This window comes from Nymphaea colorata, chromosome 1, assembly GCF_008831285.2.
Source record: "Nymphaea colorata isolate Beijing-Zhang1983 chromosome 1, ASM883128v2, whole genome shotgun sequence".
NCBI lineage: Eukaryota > Viridiplantae > Streptophyta > Magnoliopsida > Nymphaeales > Nymphaeaceae > Nymphaea > Nymphaea colorata.
In genome coordinates, this window is record NC_045138.2 from 30231954 (window position 1) to 30244209 (window position 12256).

The 12256-nt window shown below is 36.7% G+C and overlaps 1 protein-coding gene across 5 annotated transcripts in view; it reads right to left on the reverse strand.

Annotated features, from left to right (window-relative positions):
- Nucleotides 1-12256, reverse strand: part of LOC116257273 (nuclear pore complex protein NUP205) — a 36266-nt gene that overhangs the window by 17712 nt on the left and 6298 nt on the right. For all 5 annotated transcript variants that reach the window (XR_004173334.2, XM_031633899.2, XM_031633912.2 and 2 more), the window contains 13 exons: nt 11670-11792; nt 11371-11571; nt 10432-10521; nt 9496-9654; nt 4401-4517; nt 4123-4329; nt 3891-3992; nt 3677-3823; nt 2544-2674; nt 2301-2420; nt 1634-1757; nt 1063-1260; nt 877-995 (listed from right to left, as the gene is read on the reverse strand). Coding sequence is in view for 4 of the 5 variants with exons in the window: in XM_031633899.2 (XP_031489759.1) it covers nt 877-995; nt 1063-1260; nt 1634-1757; nt 2301-2420; nt 2544-2674; nt 3677-3823; nt 3891-3992; nt 4123-4329; nt 4401-4517; nt 9496-9654; nt 10432-10521; nt 11371-11571; nt 11670-11792 (1838 nt within the window). In the remaining variant the exon portion in view is untranslated. The remainder of the gene's footprint in view (nt 1-876; nt 996-1062; nt 1261-1633; nt 1758-2300; nt 2421-2543; nt 2675-3676; nt 3824-3890; nt 3993-4122; nt 4330-4400; nt 4518-9495; nt 9655-10431; nt 10522-11370; nt 11572-11669; nt 11793-12256) is intronic.

A 12256-nucleotide genomic window follows, 5' to 3' on the forward strand; every position in this document is an offset into this window, starting at 1 on the left:
TGAGATATTATACATAAAAGTCAAATGCTTGATTAGCTCAAACAAATTAGAATCCTAGAATAAGTTTTGAAAGGCAACTTATATAACAAAAGTCGAATGCTTGATTGACTGCTCTCTATATTTTCTTCTTCAGTTCGTTGTCTGACCAGAACAGGTTTACTCGATAGCTATTGATGGAATCTCTTCTATATAAGTAGAGGATTTAAGTGTCTTTCTGTTTGTAATTCATATCTCATGTATGATTTAATGCCTTTGTACTTGCTGTTTATGTTTTGTGTCTGTGTGTCTGGTTCGGACATGGTGACTGTGTGTATGAACAGGTTTGTAAGATATTATCTATGAGCAGGTTTTTAATATGTTATTTTTTCGTTTCGCTTATGTATGATCTTCGTTGAATATTGTTTGTGATATGTTAGTTAGAAGAAGGTTTGTAATATGTAACAAGCTCATATGGTCCCTTGTTCCCTTTAAAAAATCAACGGCTAGTGAACAGATGGAATTTAATCCAATGCAATTCAAACGAATCATTGAAGCCTAGAAAAAAAGTTCTAAGTCATCATCACACATAATGCGGAATTTGGAACTTGGAACTTTTGTTCCACCCGACAATCGCCTAGTACTAAATACCTGCCATTCTCATACCAGGGATTCAAACATGGCCTATATATATTTTGAGTAACTGAACAAAAACAAAATTTTGTAAAGCTTTTCAGTAAATATTCCTGAGAATGATATTTGTGACTCGCTCATTCAAAAAGAAAAGCAAAGTTATGAGAAGAGAAAAATATTCCAAAAAATTGCCGCACTTCTGAAGCTTGTAAAAGTCATGCAAAAGAGAGAAAGATAGAGAGAGGTAGGGACTGGATATCTGTGGACCTCAATATGCTAAGTATTTTGATGGAGCTCTGTTGGATTTGTGGGAGAAAATCATAGCGTACATACTCCAGTAAAGCCACAATCATGTTTCGATCTTGGGACAGTATCACATCCAATGGCTGCAGGACACATGAAAAAATCAGCTCATAAATAGAATGTTCATGAAACAAAAGAAAAGTGCTTTACCTGACATAAGGGTCGCCAGAAATCAGCAAGAAAAAGATCCTTATCAAAAACAAGAAGTATAATTTCAAGGGACAGAAGGACAGCCTTCTCCAAAAGGGGGCCATGAACTTGACTAGCCCGATCACTAATGACAGCATTAACACCTTGTAGAAGAATGCCCATGATACTGCTGAAAGCAGTTCGACCACTCATGAAGTCCTGAAAGAAAAATGCATGTGAGATATCATTGGTGAATTTTCTGTATACAATAAAAATGTCCCTGCATATCAGAATCCACAAACTAACAAATTAAAAAGAAAAGTCATTAAGAAGTTAGTATAAGCCCAAAACATTGATTAGTCATTAGAGTCACCACTATCAGATTTGCCATCTTGGCACAGCCTCTGGAAGATAATTCAGATACATAGTTGCCTTCCAGCTAAAGTCATGTAGACAAGCAACAGAAAGTTCATGGGCTTAAGAAGGAAAGCTAATGAGGAAGTGTCTAATTCATTCTACCGGAGAAGCATATTGACATTCTTGAAACAAATTACAATTATTATAATTAGAGACTGATTGCAAGGATTGATACTTTCAGCAACTCGAGAACAGGGATCTCCTGCTCAGGTGAAGCTACAGATTTGCTGGAAATCTGCTGTGGAGTCCGCTCAATATTTTCAATGTCCATCTCCTTAACATTGTACAAGGTCAACAAGCTGCAAAAGATCAAAAAACAGTAAACAGATTATTCAAAAATAGATTGCAAAATAAAAAAACTGGCAGAAGTTAAACACCACAGAGTTGTAATACCTGCCATATGCAGGATAAATTACAGAGTAATTTGGCAATTCAATGCCATATCAGAAATTACAGCCAAAAATAAACAAACATTGTAAAACATAACGGGGTGTTTGGGTGACACTTCAAAACCAGGTTATTAAAGTGTTTGGGCGCCATCAATACTGGGTTTGAAGAAAACCCAGTTTTGAAAAAAGCTGGTTTTGTAAAAGGGACTGAAAAACTTGGTCCCCTTTAGGTTATCGAAAACCAGGTTTTGGATATGTCACCAAACAAAAAACAAAGTTTGTAAAACTCATCAAAAAACTTGGTTTTCATAAACCTAGTTTTCAAGGGTTAGAGGAGGGTGTCATCCAAACGCCCCTTAAAATAAAATCCATTAGCAGATTCTGTGGAAAGACAAATCCATTGTATCACAGATACCCTTGCTTAAACTCAGAAGTGTTGAAAGTGTAACTCACATTTGAAAGTGCTGCAGGCAAGCAACAACCAATTGCCATTTTTCAGCGGGTTCAGCATATGCACGACGAGGAAAAGGTCCGAAAACATGGTCGTAAACAAACCTGAAGACCCCTAAGAACCTATGGAAGCAATAATCAATTTGTCATAATATTACAGAGGATAAATCATACCACAAGCTACAGATCTGAACTAAAAACTTGAAGAAGGTAAACTAATATGCAATCAAATGAGACTTGCAGAACCTTAAGCCCCGATCACTGGTATCAGTCTCTCTTTTTACAAGAGCATTCAACAAGTTAAGGAATGATATAGTTGAAGGGTATCTTTCTGCCCTCGCTTCCACTTCATTTAGTTCATATCTCATGTCATAAACCTGTAACATGTAGAATTTGATATAATTAATACAAGTAAAATGAGAACTCAATGGATAGTCTTGGGCCCTTGGTAAACAAGGCTGCCTAAAAGGTATAGAGAGAATGCATGTTTACTAACCAAAAAAATCAAAACTTTGTGCCAATTTCTTAATGTTTATCAGTAGAAACAACTATTTTCAGTTAATTGAATGTCTCCCTCCATCCCATGGATGAAAATTATGACCCTCCATTCCTTTCAAGCTCAAGCAATAAAGGTTCCTGGCTCAGATGTATTAAAATTTCTTCATGAAGTTGCTATTTCAGTAGATATGTTTGCTACTTTAGATGCATCCATGCTTATTTGACATCAGAAGCCCAAAAGGTACCCAAAGCTAGAAAATCTCATTTTTCTTGCTTGACCTAAAAGGATGATCAGTGAAACTTTTTGGGCTTGGTGGGATTAAAAAATTCTTCCAAACTAAACATTACCATGTTAAACCAGTGCAATCATTTTAGACATACTTTGTACATGGATATTTGGGTCAAGGTTCTGATGCCATAGTTGCCATAGCAGGAGAAGGAATTATAAATAAGTACAAAGATAAAAAATAGGTAGTCATTTCAAAACTATGGAGATCCCAGAGGATGAAAGGACCTCTAGGTTCATCACTGCTCAAACTAGTGGATGAAAGGACAGCATTTCAAAGTAAGCAATGGAAATAAGGTTCAAGTGCGCAGATCAAATGAAAAATGTTCCTGACAGAGCTATGACAAAAAAATCATGAATTCCTGTAAACATTAACAAAGTCATTCATACTCCTTTGCTACAACAAGGATCTTAACTAGTACACTGTTGATTATCACATATTTGGATCATTCCTGAAGAATTTCATTGTTCAAGTGAAGTGTAACAGATACCCTAACTTACTCAATTCATCAAACAATCAGGAAAAGTGATATCTAATGAACTTATGGCAAATGTTGCATGTACAAAAGAATGAGATATTACAAACAGCAGTCACCTGCATCTGCAATTGCTGAGACTGGTTTCCAATAGGAGGTGGACCAACCACTACTGGCAGATCATACCGTTCCAGGAAACTCCAAATTGTATCTTTGAGAATAGGAGTATTTTCAACAAACGTGGTGATGGTATTCCGCAAAGCACCCTAGACATGTTAACGCATTACAGCCAACAACAAATCAAGAAGCCAAACCAAGACTGCAGTTTCTCACCTTCAAGAAAGGAGGCACATTTTCATATCCAAGAAGCTTAAACAAAGGCTCAATGTCAGGAAACCATTTTGATCGCTCCAAAGGATTTCCTTTTTGCATTACCTAAAAATCCAGAAATATTCATTCCTATTGATCAAATGAAACATGTGGTGTTGGCAAGTGAAGTCTTACCACAACAAACAGATTTTTGCAGTTGCAAAAAGAACTATACAAAGAATAAACCAGACAAGACCTTCTGAAGAACTCTCAAGTAGGCAACCATCGCTTTGGCATCACCTTCTTGGAACTCAGGTAAAACAGCCGCTGAGGTCTGAAGTGACTGTTTGAACTTCTGCTCATACATGGATAGGCAGTCGAACAATCTAGTCCAACTCACAGATCGGAAGGCTTTCCTCTGAAGTAACTGGAAAACCTTAAATGCACCTTCCTCATTTGATGCCTGGTCAACGCAGCCAATTTAGAGAAAGTACAAAACAAATAATTCAATAGCATCACAAACGATCATCATACCAAGGAACTCATCATTCTCAAGAAAGCAACAAGAGTTTGAAAGTTAGTATGATCCTCCCCAGCAAAGTTCACAAATGTCCATATGACTTCATTTCCAGCCAAATGCTCTGGTTCTTTCTGTAACATTTCAGAAACAAGGAAATACATCAAAAGACAAGTCAAGAGAGTGGATGGAGGAAGAAACAAGAGAAAAGAATTTTGGGCCAGCATTAAAATCTAGGAAGTTTATAGCAGATCAGACTTACTACATACAATATAGGCCACTAAGATAGATATCTAACTTGCAACAGAGTTTCCAAAATTGGAAGCCATCTAACAATCAGTTTTGGGCCTTTCACACCCTAGAAATTTAGTGCAAATGTCAGGGGAGCACTAGTAAACAAACCCATGGAACTGGATGAAAGCAAAAACAAAAACATTAACAGAAAGGACAACAATGGCACCAAGTGCAGTAGCATCCCTTAGATCCCATTACTTCGTTGGCCAAACATGGTAAGTCAATGGTATAGATCAAATTATATGAGAAGAGGATAATTCTCCAGCTATAATGACCGACATTTTCCTCCGACAGATATATATTAGTTGGAGTTACCATTAAGAAGGCGGAACCCTTTTACCAAACTTCCACTTTTGTACTCACAATTGGTTGCTTATCTCTACCTCCCAATTGAGTATATAGGCAACAGTGGAGCAAAAAAGAAAAAAAGAATAAACAGCAATAAACTGGAGTGCACCATACTCTCGTCATGGTACTTATTGTTTGGCAATATTTTCAGAATATCTTAGTGGTGGCTAGGTGTTAACCAGAGTCACAAATAATGTCTCGGAGTTTTAAACAGTGAGATTTTTCTCAGATATAATACGGTGAGCTTGACGGGGAAAATATGGTAAATTTTCAAAAATTTTAAAAAACTAAAAATGAGGAAAAATAAAATAAGTAAGAAACTAATAACACAAACATCACAAGATAAGTAAATTTGCAACAAATAAAAAATGAAAAAAAAAGTGAAAAAAACACGAAACAAAGCATTAAAAACGCGTTTTTTCATTTTCAACGTTTTTTTAGTTTTAAACGGCCGTTTAATATATCACCGCGTTTGTTCGAAAAAAAAAAATTGTTTTCTGTGACTAGGCCCTAAATATCTGAACCTAAGTCACATGGATACGAATATGATTCGGATACTGTCATAGAGATATGGATACAGACACGGTAACTTCAAAAAATGTGGTTATGGGAATACGGAAGGGTACATATATATATATATATATATATATATATATATATATATATATATAGCACAAAAAATCAAAATAAAATCAACATTTAAACCAGTGATATAAATAAAAACATTATATGTTAATGGACAATAACTCTAAAAAATAGAATAAAAAATAAGAAAAAATTAATTCAAGTAAAATTAAGTAGTTTGGATCAGCTTCAAGCTAAAAGGTACCCAAGTGTGTCCAAGTACCTGATTCGGTATGGGTACAGTAACGTACCCACATGGGTACATGGACCTTACTGACGTACTCATATGATTTACAAACGAACTCATTGCAGCCTTGTTGCTAAGACTTGGCTCACCTTTGATTTAACCAGAATGGTTGAAAGCAACAGTGAGCTATGTCAGATGGGTGCGGGGTGCAGGTGACGGTGCGGGATGCAGCAAACTCCAAAAAAAAATGGGTGCAGGTGCGGTGAGAGCATATATATATATATATATATATATATATATATATATATATATATATATATATATATATATATATAATTTTTTAAACTTTTTTTTATCAAGGTTACCTTGAACCTATATATCAATGAAAACTCGGCCAAAACTCATTTGAAGCCGTGTCGAGCTGCACCAGCACCAACACCCGCACCGATACAGGTACGCCACCATAGTTGGCGCACCCGAGTGACTTAGACAGCGAATTTCGCAAAAACTTCAATGCATGGGCAAGGCACACCAAGAAACTACCTTAGGGCCAAAGCCATCATGCAAGCCCTCTGGTTCTAGCAGCTTCTACATGTGAGGCTCTATCCCATGGCCAACAGAGGCTCTGTCCCACTGCCGGAAGCTAGGTTCTCCTGCAAAGTTTCGAGTTCCTCCTAAAAGGTTTGTACTAGGGCCAACTCATCAGCACTGGTTGCAATGAACCATACCTAGATGTTTCCATGAAGGTCATAGGTAAAGGCTTCAGCAACACCAATACACAATTGCCACCTCACTCATGCTTTGGGGAGTCGCAGCAAGTAGAGTGAAAAATTGCCAAGACATGACTCTATTCAAGCTACTCAATCAATGTGTCCTCCGATGCGCACCATCACCATAACTTAGATACCAACTTCACATGGCAACTTCTTTTTTTGTCAATGTGCCAAGTGCAACCAAAATCTCCTGAATACAAAAGAAATTTATCAAACTAGATGTTATGCTTGGTTCTGCCTAAATTTGATCCCAGCAGTCAAATCCATGTTCAAGTTTAGCAAAACTTAAATGAACGAGTGGGCGTACCATGACACTATTTTAAAGCCGAAACTTCTTGTATTTACTCAGCTTCGCACAAAAGTATTTCCCAAATACCCCTCAAGGTTCTAGTAGGTAGCTATATAAAACTCTCAAAATTAAACAATCCAAATTAGTCATTTTACAAATGGTGATTAAAAAAGCATGTGGAAATACGGATGTGCCATCCATGCCACTTAGCATTTCAATTATCCCATGTCGCCTCATCCCAAGACCACATCATTTGAAAAGATTCAAGTCTCAGCCATACCCATAAGCTAAAGCACACAAGCATACCATGTCCTCCCTTGAAGCACCTTTTCATATTAAGCATTTGATCTTGCTCAATCTCCAGTAGTGGGCCACTCTGTGTGCCCCTGCACACTGGCCTTGTCACATGAACCAGTGCATGAACACAATGTTATAAAAGGCGTAGCGTATCGCGTATCGGTCGGGCCGACCTATACGCTGTATCGTAACGTATCGTAAACGTAGCGTAACGTATTGTAAAATTAATTTTTAAATTTTAAAAAATATTTAAAAATCAGAAAAAATAGACAAAAATTCTCAAAAATCTGAAAACAATGAACAAAAAATCAGAAATCAAGAAAAATAAAAAATGTATTCAAATATAAAAAAGATCATCATACATAAGGAACATTCATGTGTATACTATCAACAACACATTCAAAAATAAGAAATCAAATATTCAAATTAACATAATAAGCATCTATCACAATTTTAAACTTGAAAATTTTATAAAATTTGAGGACTTAGAGTCTTAAGTCTTGGAGTTTTAGGACTTAGATTACATCAGAATTTTATAAGTTCAAACATACAGTTATCATATTTCATGATTCAACGATGATATCTCCCAAATCGATGAATCATCGGTTAATTTTTATGAAAATACGCAAAATTTCTCCCTCCTATGTCCATTGGAGTCTTTAAATACAAGAAGAGAGAGAGGAAGGAGTGTTTAAACTTTTAAAAAATAAAGAATTTTATGTTTTCTCCCGTATCGTACGATACGGGGGTGTATCGCCCGTATCGTACGATACGGCCGATACGGGTACGATACGCACGCGTATCGTGTATTGAACATGTATCGTATAGGTTTCTTCAACCTATACGATATGTATCGTACGATACGCGTGCGTATCGTACGATACGGATAACATTGCATGAACATGCCCTCCATCATTCGTCTTATTGGCCTGGTAGTTAATCACTTCACTCTACCTGACTCCACTTTGTATGGACACTCTGCCAAGGTCAACAAACTAGTCTCCACTGTTAGAATGTATGTACCCCTTCTATATATATATATGTATATACATTACATATATTAGTCATCTAATATGTGTCTTATATATATATATATATATATATATATATATATATATATATATAGGTTTGGGTACTTAGGATATTTATGTAAGAACCAGGACAATCATCTCATTAATGGTCTCCTTTTATAAGTCCTTGAAGATCTCTCACAATCTTCGATACAGGACTAAACTTCTGGGGTGTTACAATCCACCCCCCTTAAGGCACATGCGTCAGCTCGTGTGGGACCCCAGGTCCGAGTGTTGAAACTGCTCTGATACTACTATAACAACCCGACCCACTCCCGGGCTCGGGCCCCTGATTCGACGGATCCCAACCTGCCCCTAACAGTTTCGGTTCCAATCCTAAAAAGGCTAGGAACCAGGACAATCATCTCATTAATGGCCTCCTTTTACAAGTCCTTGAAGATCTCTCACAATCTTCGATACAGGACTAAACTTCTGGGCTGTTACAGAGACCAGTCCCAACGGCTAGAATTCTAACCGTTGGAACTAGTCGCCAAAGGCTAGTCTTCTCCTCTCTCTTGTTCTCTTCCTTATAAATAGTGTACATCCTCTAGTGCCTTCTTATGGCTTTTTAGCCACTTCTTGTAGTGCTTATTGGAATCAATATATGTTCTTTGTTCATCTTGGTGTGGCCTCTTGAGTATTACTTTGTTGTGTTGGAGGAAGCTTCAAGTGTGACATTATTGAAGTATTAGTCTTGTTTGGGCCTGATTTACATCCACATGTCTAGCACTCTAGCATTCCAAATAGGTCATGCCAACGTTCAGATCCAAGACTAGTTTACGTGGTCACTTTCTCATGACTACCCCATCACAAGCCAAGTATCTCAGCCATCAGGTCGGACCAGCTGCCTGTCGATGCCAATCTGCCTGTTTTACCTATCTCATTGAAGCAAAGCCAACTGATCCTTTTGTCACTTGCACATGCACACATTGCCATAGCTGCAAAATGTGCATCTTTCAGCGTTATCAAGTGAGCCACCAGTTCTTGATGACCTGCCTACTTTGGGCAGCTCCTGGTCCATGTTACAGTGAGATACAGATGCCATGTGAAGAATCCATGTGACATTTTATCATACAGCATAATACCTTCCACTCTTTGCAATGACATTAAATAAAAGATAGGTGCTTTATACTCAATAGAATAAAGAATTACTAGAAATAGACAATATATTCAAGTTGTAAAACATGCATGATCAACGTTTATATATTCCAATCAAAAGTGACATTGTACCTCGTAAATTTCGCTGACCAATTCTAAAAGTGATATAAATGGATGGGAACTTGTTTGTGAAATTTGTTCCTTCTCACTATCAGCAATTGCCAAGCTGCTTGGTCCTCCAGTTAGGTACGGATGCATTGAACTCATTGCCTTCTCCTTCATTTCTTTTACCTGTCCATTATATCTTTACAAGTGAAGGAAGTGCCAGACCATAAATATAAAAAAGAAGACATACATTTAACATAATGAAACTAAATTGTTCCTACATGGAAAAGAACAGCTTTCAGTTTCAAGGCTAAATCATAATCAAAATTATTATCAAACAAAATTTTTATTCAGATTTCTTTTCAGATAGTTTTTTTCTCAAAAGACTAAAAATTGTAAATAACAAAAGACCTATGAAATACTAAGTCTTCAATCCAAAATATGAAAAAACCAATAAAAAATCATTTAACACAGGAGTGGAAGGGGGAGAGAGAGAGAGAAAGAGAGAGCATAAACTTAAAAGATGTAAAATATTTTCGAAATCCCGAGGGAGATTAATTTGAAAATACCAGATAGTTTTCTGATATTGCTGTTCCATTTCAAAAAGCTATTTATTTGAATGATTCTGTACTACTAATATTGATGACTAGAGCCTAAACAAGATAGAGACCATAAAGATTGCAATAAAAGAGGCTGCTACATGGTAAAAGATGCTCAGAAACGGAAAAATTAATCTAGGAATAGAGCAGTATTACCAAAACAAACCCAAAAAAATATGCATTTAGTCCATAAGAAGTATAGGCTAAATTGGCTAATGCCATAGACAACGCCAATGCCACTAGTAACATGCTTCCATCATGGTATATGCTAATGAGTAATAGGCCACAACCAACACTCGTGGTTTCCTGTGGTGAAGAATGCATGTTAAAGTTGCAAACTATCATCAAGTGAAAGAGAGAGAACCTTATCTCGAGCAATGGGATTGGATAGAAAGCACGTAACAAGTTTATGCATGTACGCGGTATACATATAGACCATGTCGTCGTCATCATTCTGCAAAGTATATAGTCAGAAAATTTCAGGTTATTTCACAATTGTGATGTCATAGATGGAAGTAGAGAGACAGATCAACTAATAAAAGACAAAAGGAACTACTAGACTGACTTAAGGAATACTTCTGAAACTGTCAACAGTTTACTAATTTACACTAAATGAAGCCTAAGCAAATTACAAATATTTCACATGGGTGTGGGGTGTAGGTGCTGGCCCAGGCACAGATGCAGCAATTTTTCAAAAAAAAAAAATTAGGGGCAGGTGCAGAAAGGATGCATGTGAAAGGATGCATGTATATGTGTGTGTACATATGTATATAAATCATTTGTACATAGTTATTTAACTGTTTAGTAGTCATATTTATCTGTAATTATTTACATGTGAACTTTTTGTATTAGAGATAATTTAGTTATGTGCTAAAATGGTCAGTTTTAATCCAGTTCAGCTGACTAAACCGGATGTGTTGTGTCGGATAAACACCAGCACCAGCACCACCATCAAGGCATCAACATAGGTGCAGCAGTCATTTGGAAGCACCCATGTGACTCAGATACAATGCACCACCATAAAGAAATCATTTTATCAATTTAATGTAAAAAACAGGTTGCAGCAGCACAACAGTTGAAAGATAATAGAGAGCATAAAATCTGAAGACTCTGAACAGCAAAATTAACCAAATTTTGAATGTGATACAAGACAAAGGACAAAGAATTCAAAAAATAGAGTGCCATTACAGTAAACAACAGATGAAGAAACATCAGTAATGAAGTTCTATTAAATTGGCCATTCTATTCTATAGCATTGTCCAATTCCCCATTGAAATGTATCCTCTACATTTGATGCGCAAACCTGATATGCAGCTGTACGAAGGATTTTATCCAGTAAAATCTGGAAAGCATTCCTTGAGCAAACAAGCTCCAGGCATGAAGTAATCGAGGCAGTTTCAGCAGCACTATTTTCCTCTGATGTCAGCATCAAGTGAACAGTCCAGGTCAGCCTTATGGCACCAATGAATTCCTCAACTTTTTGATCATTTCCAGAAGACATCATCTTAAAGGCACAGCAAACAAAAAGACAAACTGGGATTATGCACTAAAGCAAAGTACATTGCAGGTCATGAGAAAATATCGTCTTATACAGCAGCTTACCAGTTCTTGAAACTCTCTTCTAAATGAAGTGTCGTTGCACAGAATAGATGTCTTGTCTGGGGCTGTGCTTAAAGCATCTGATATAAAAGATATGACAATCCCAAACAGTAGGCTAAAAACAATCTGCCTCAAAAAGAGATACAAGGTCAAAGAATGAGACAATAAATGCAAGCTTGAATTCACTGTGTTGCAAGAACGCTGGCACATGATGGTGTCATACATGGAACAAAACACTGGACAGGACAGGCATTGAAATCCTAAGCACTTGGGCAGGCAAGTACATATGCACATTCAGATGTGTGTCTATGCTTACATTTTTCAGAGAGGAGGATGGTACAAGAAAAGTAATAAAAAAAGGCATTCCAAATATGTGAACACAAAAAAAGACATCTTCAAATATATGAACTTTAAAAGTCCGCGAATTAGAAGTCTGAAAGATAGCACTGAAATGCACTAAAGCAATTAAGTGCCCAACTATGGACCCTTCATGCTAAATGGTTGACACTTCATTCCAGAAATGTGCCAACTGCCAAACTACACTAAGATTGTCCAACTTTGACACTCATGTATAGTTATTTTGACTTTTT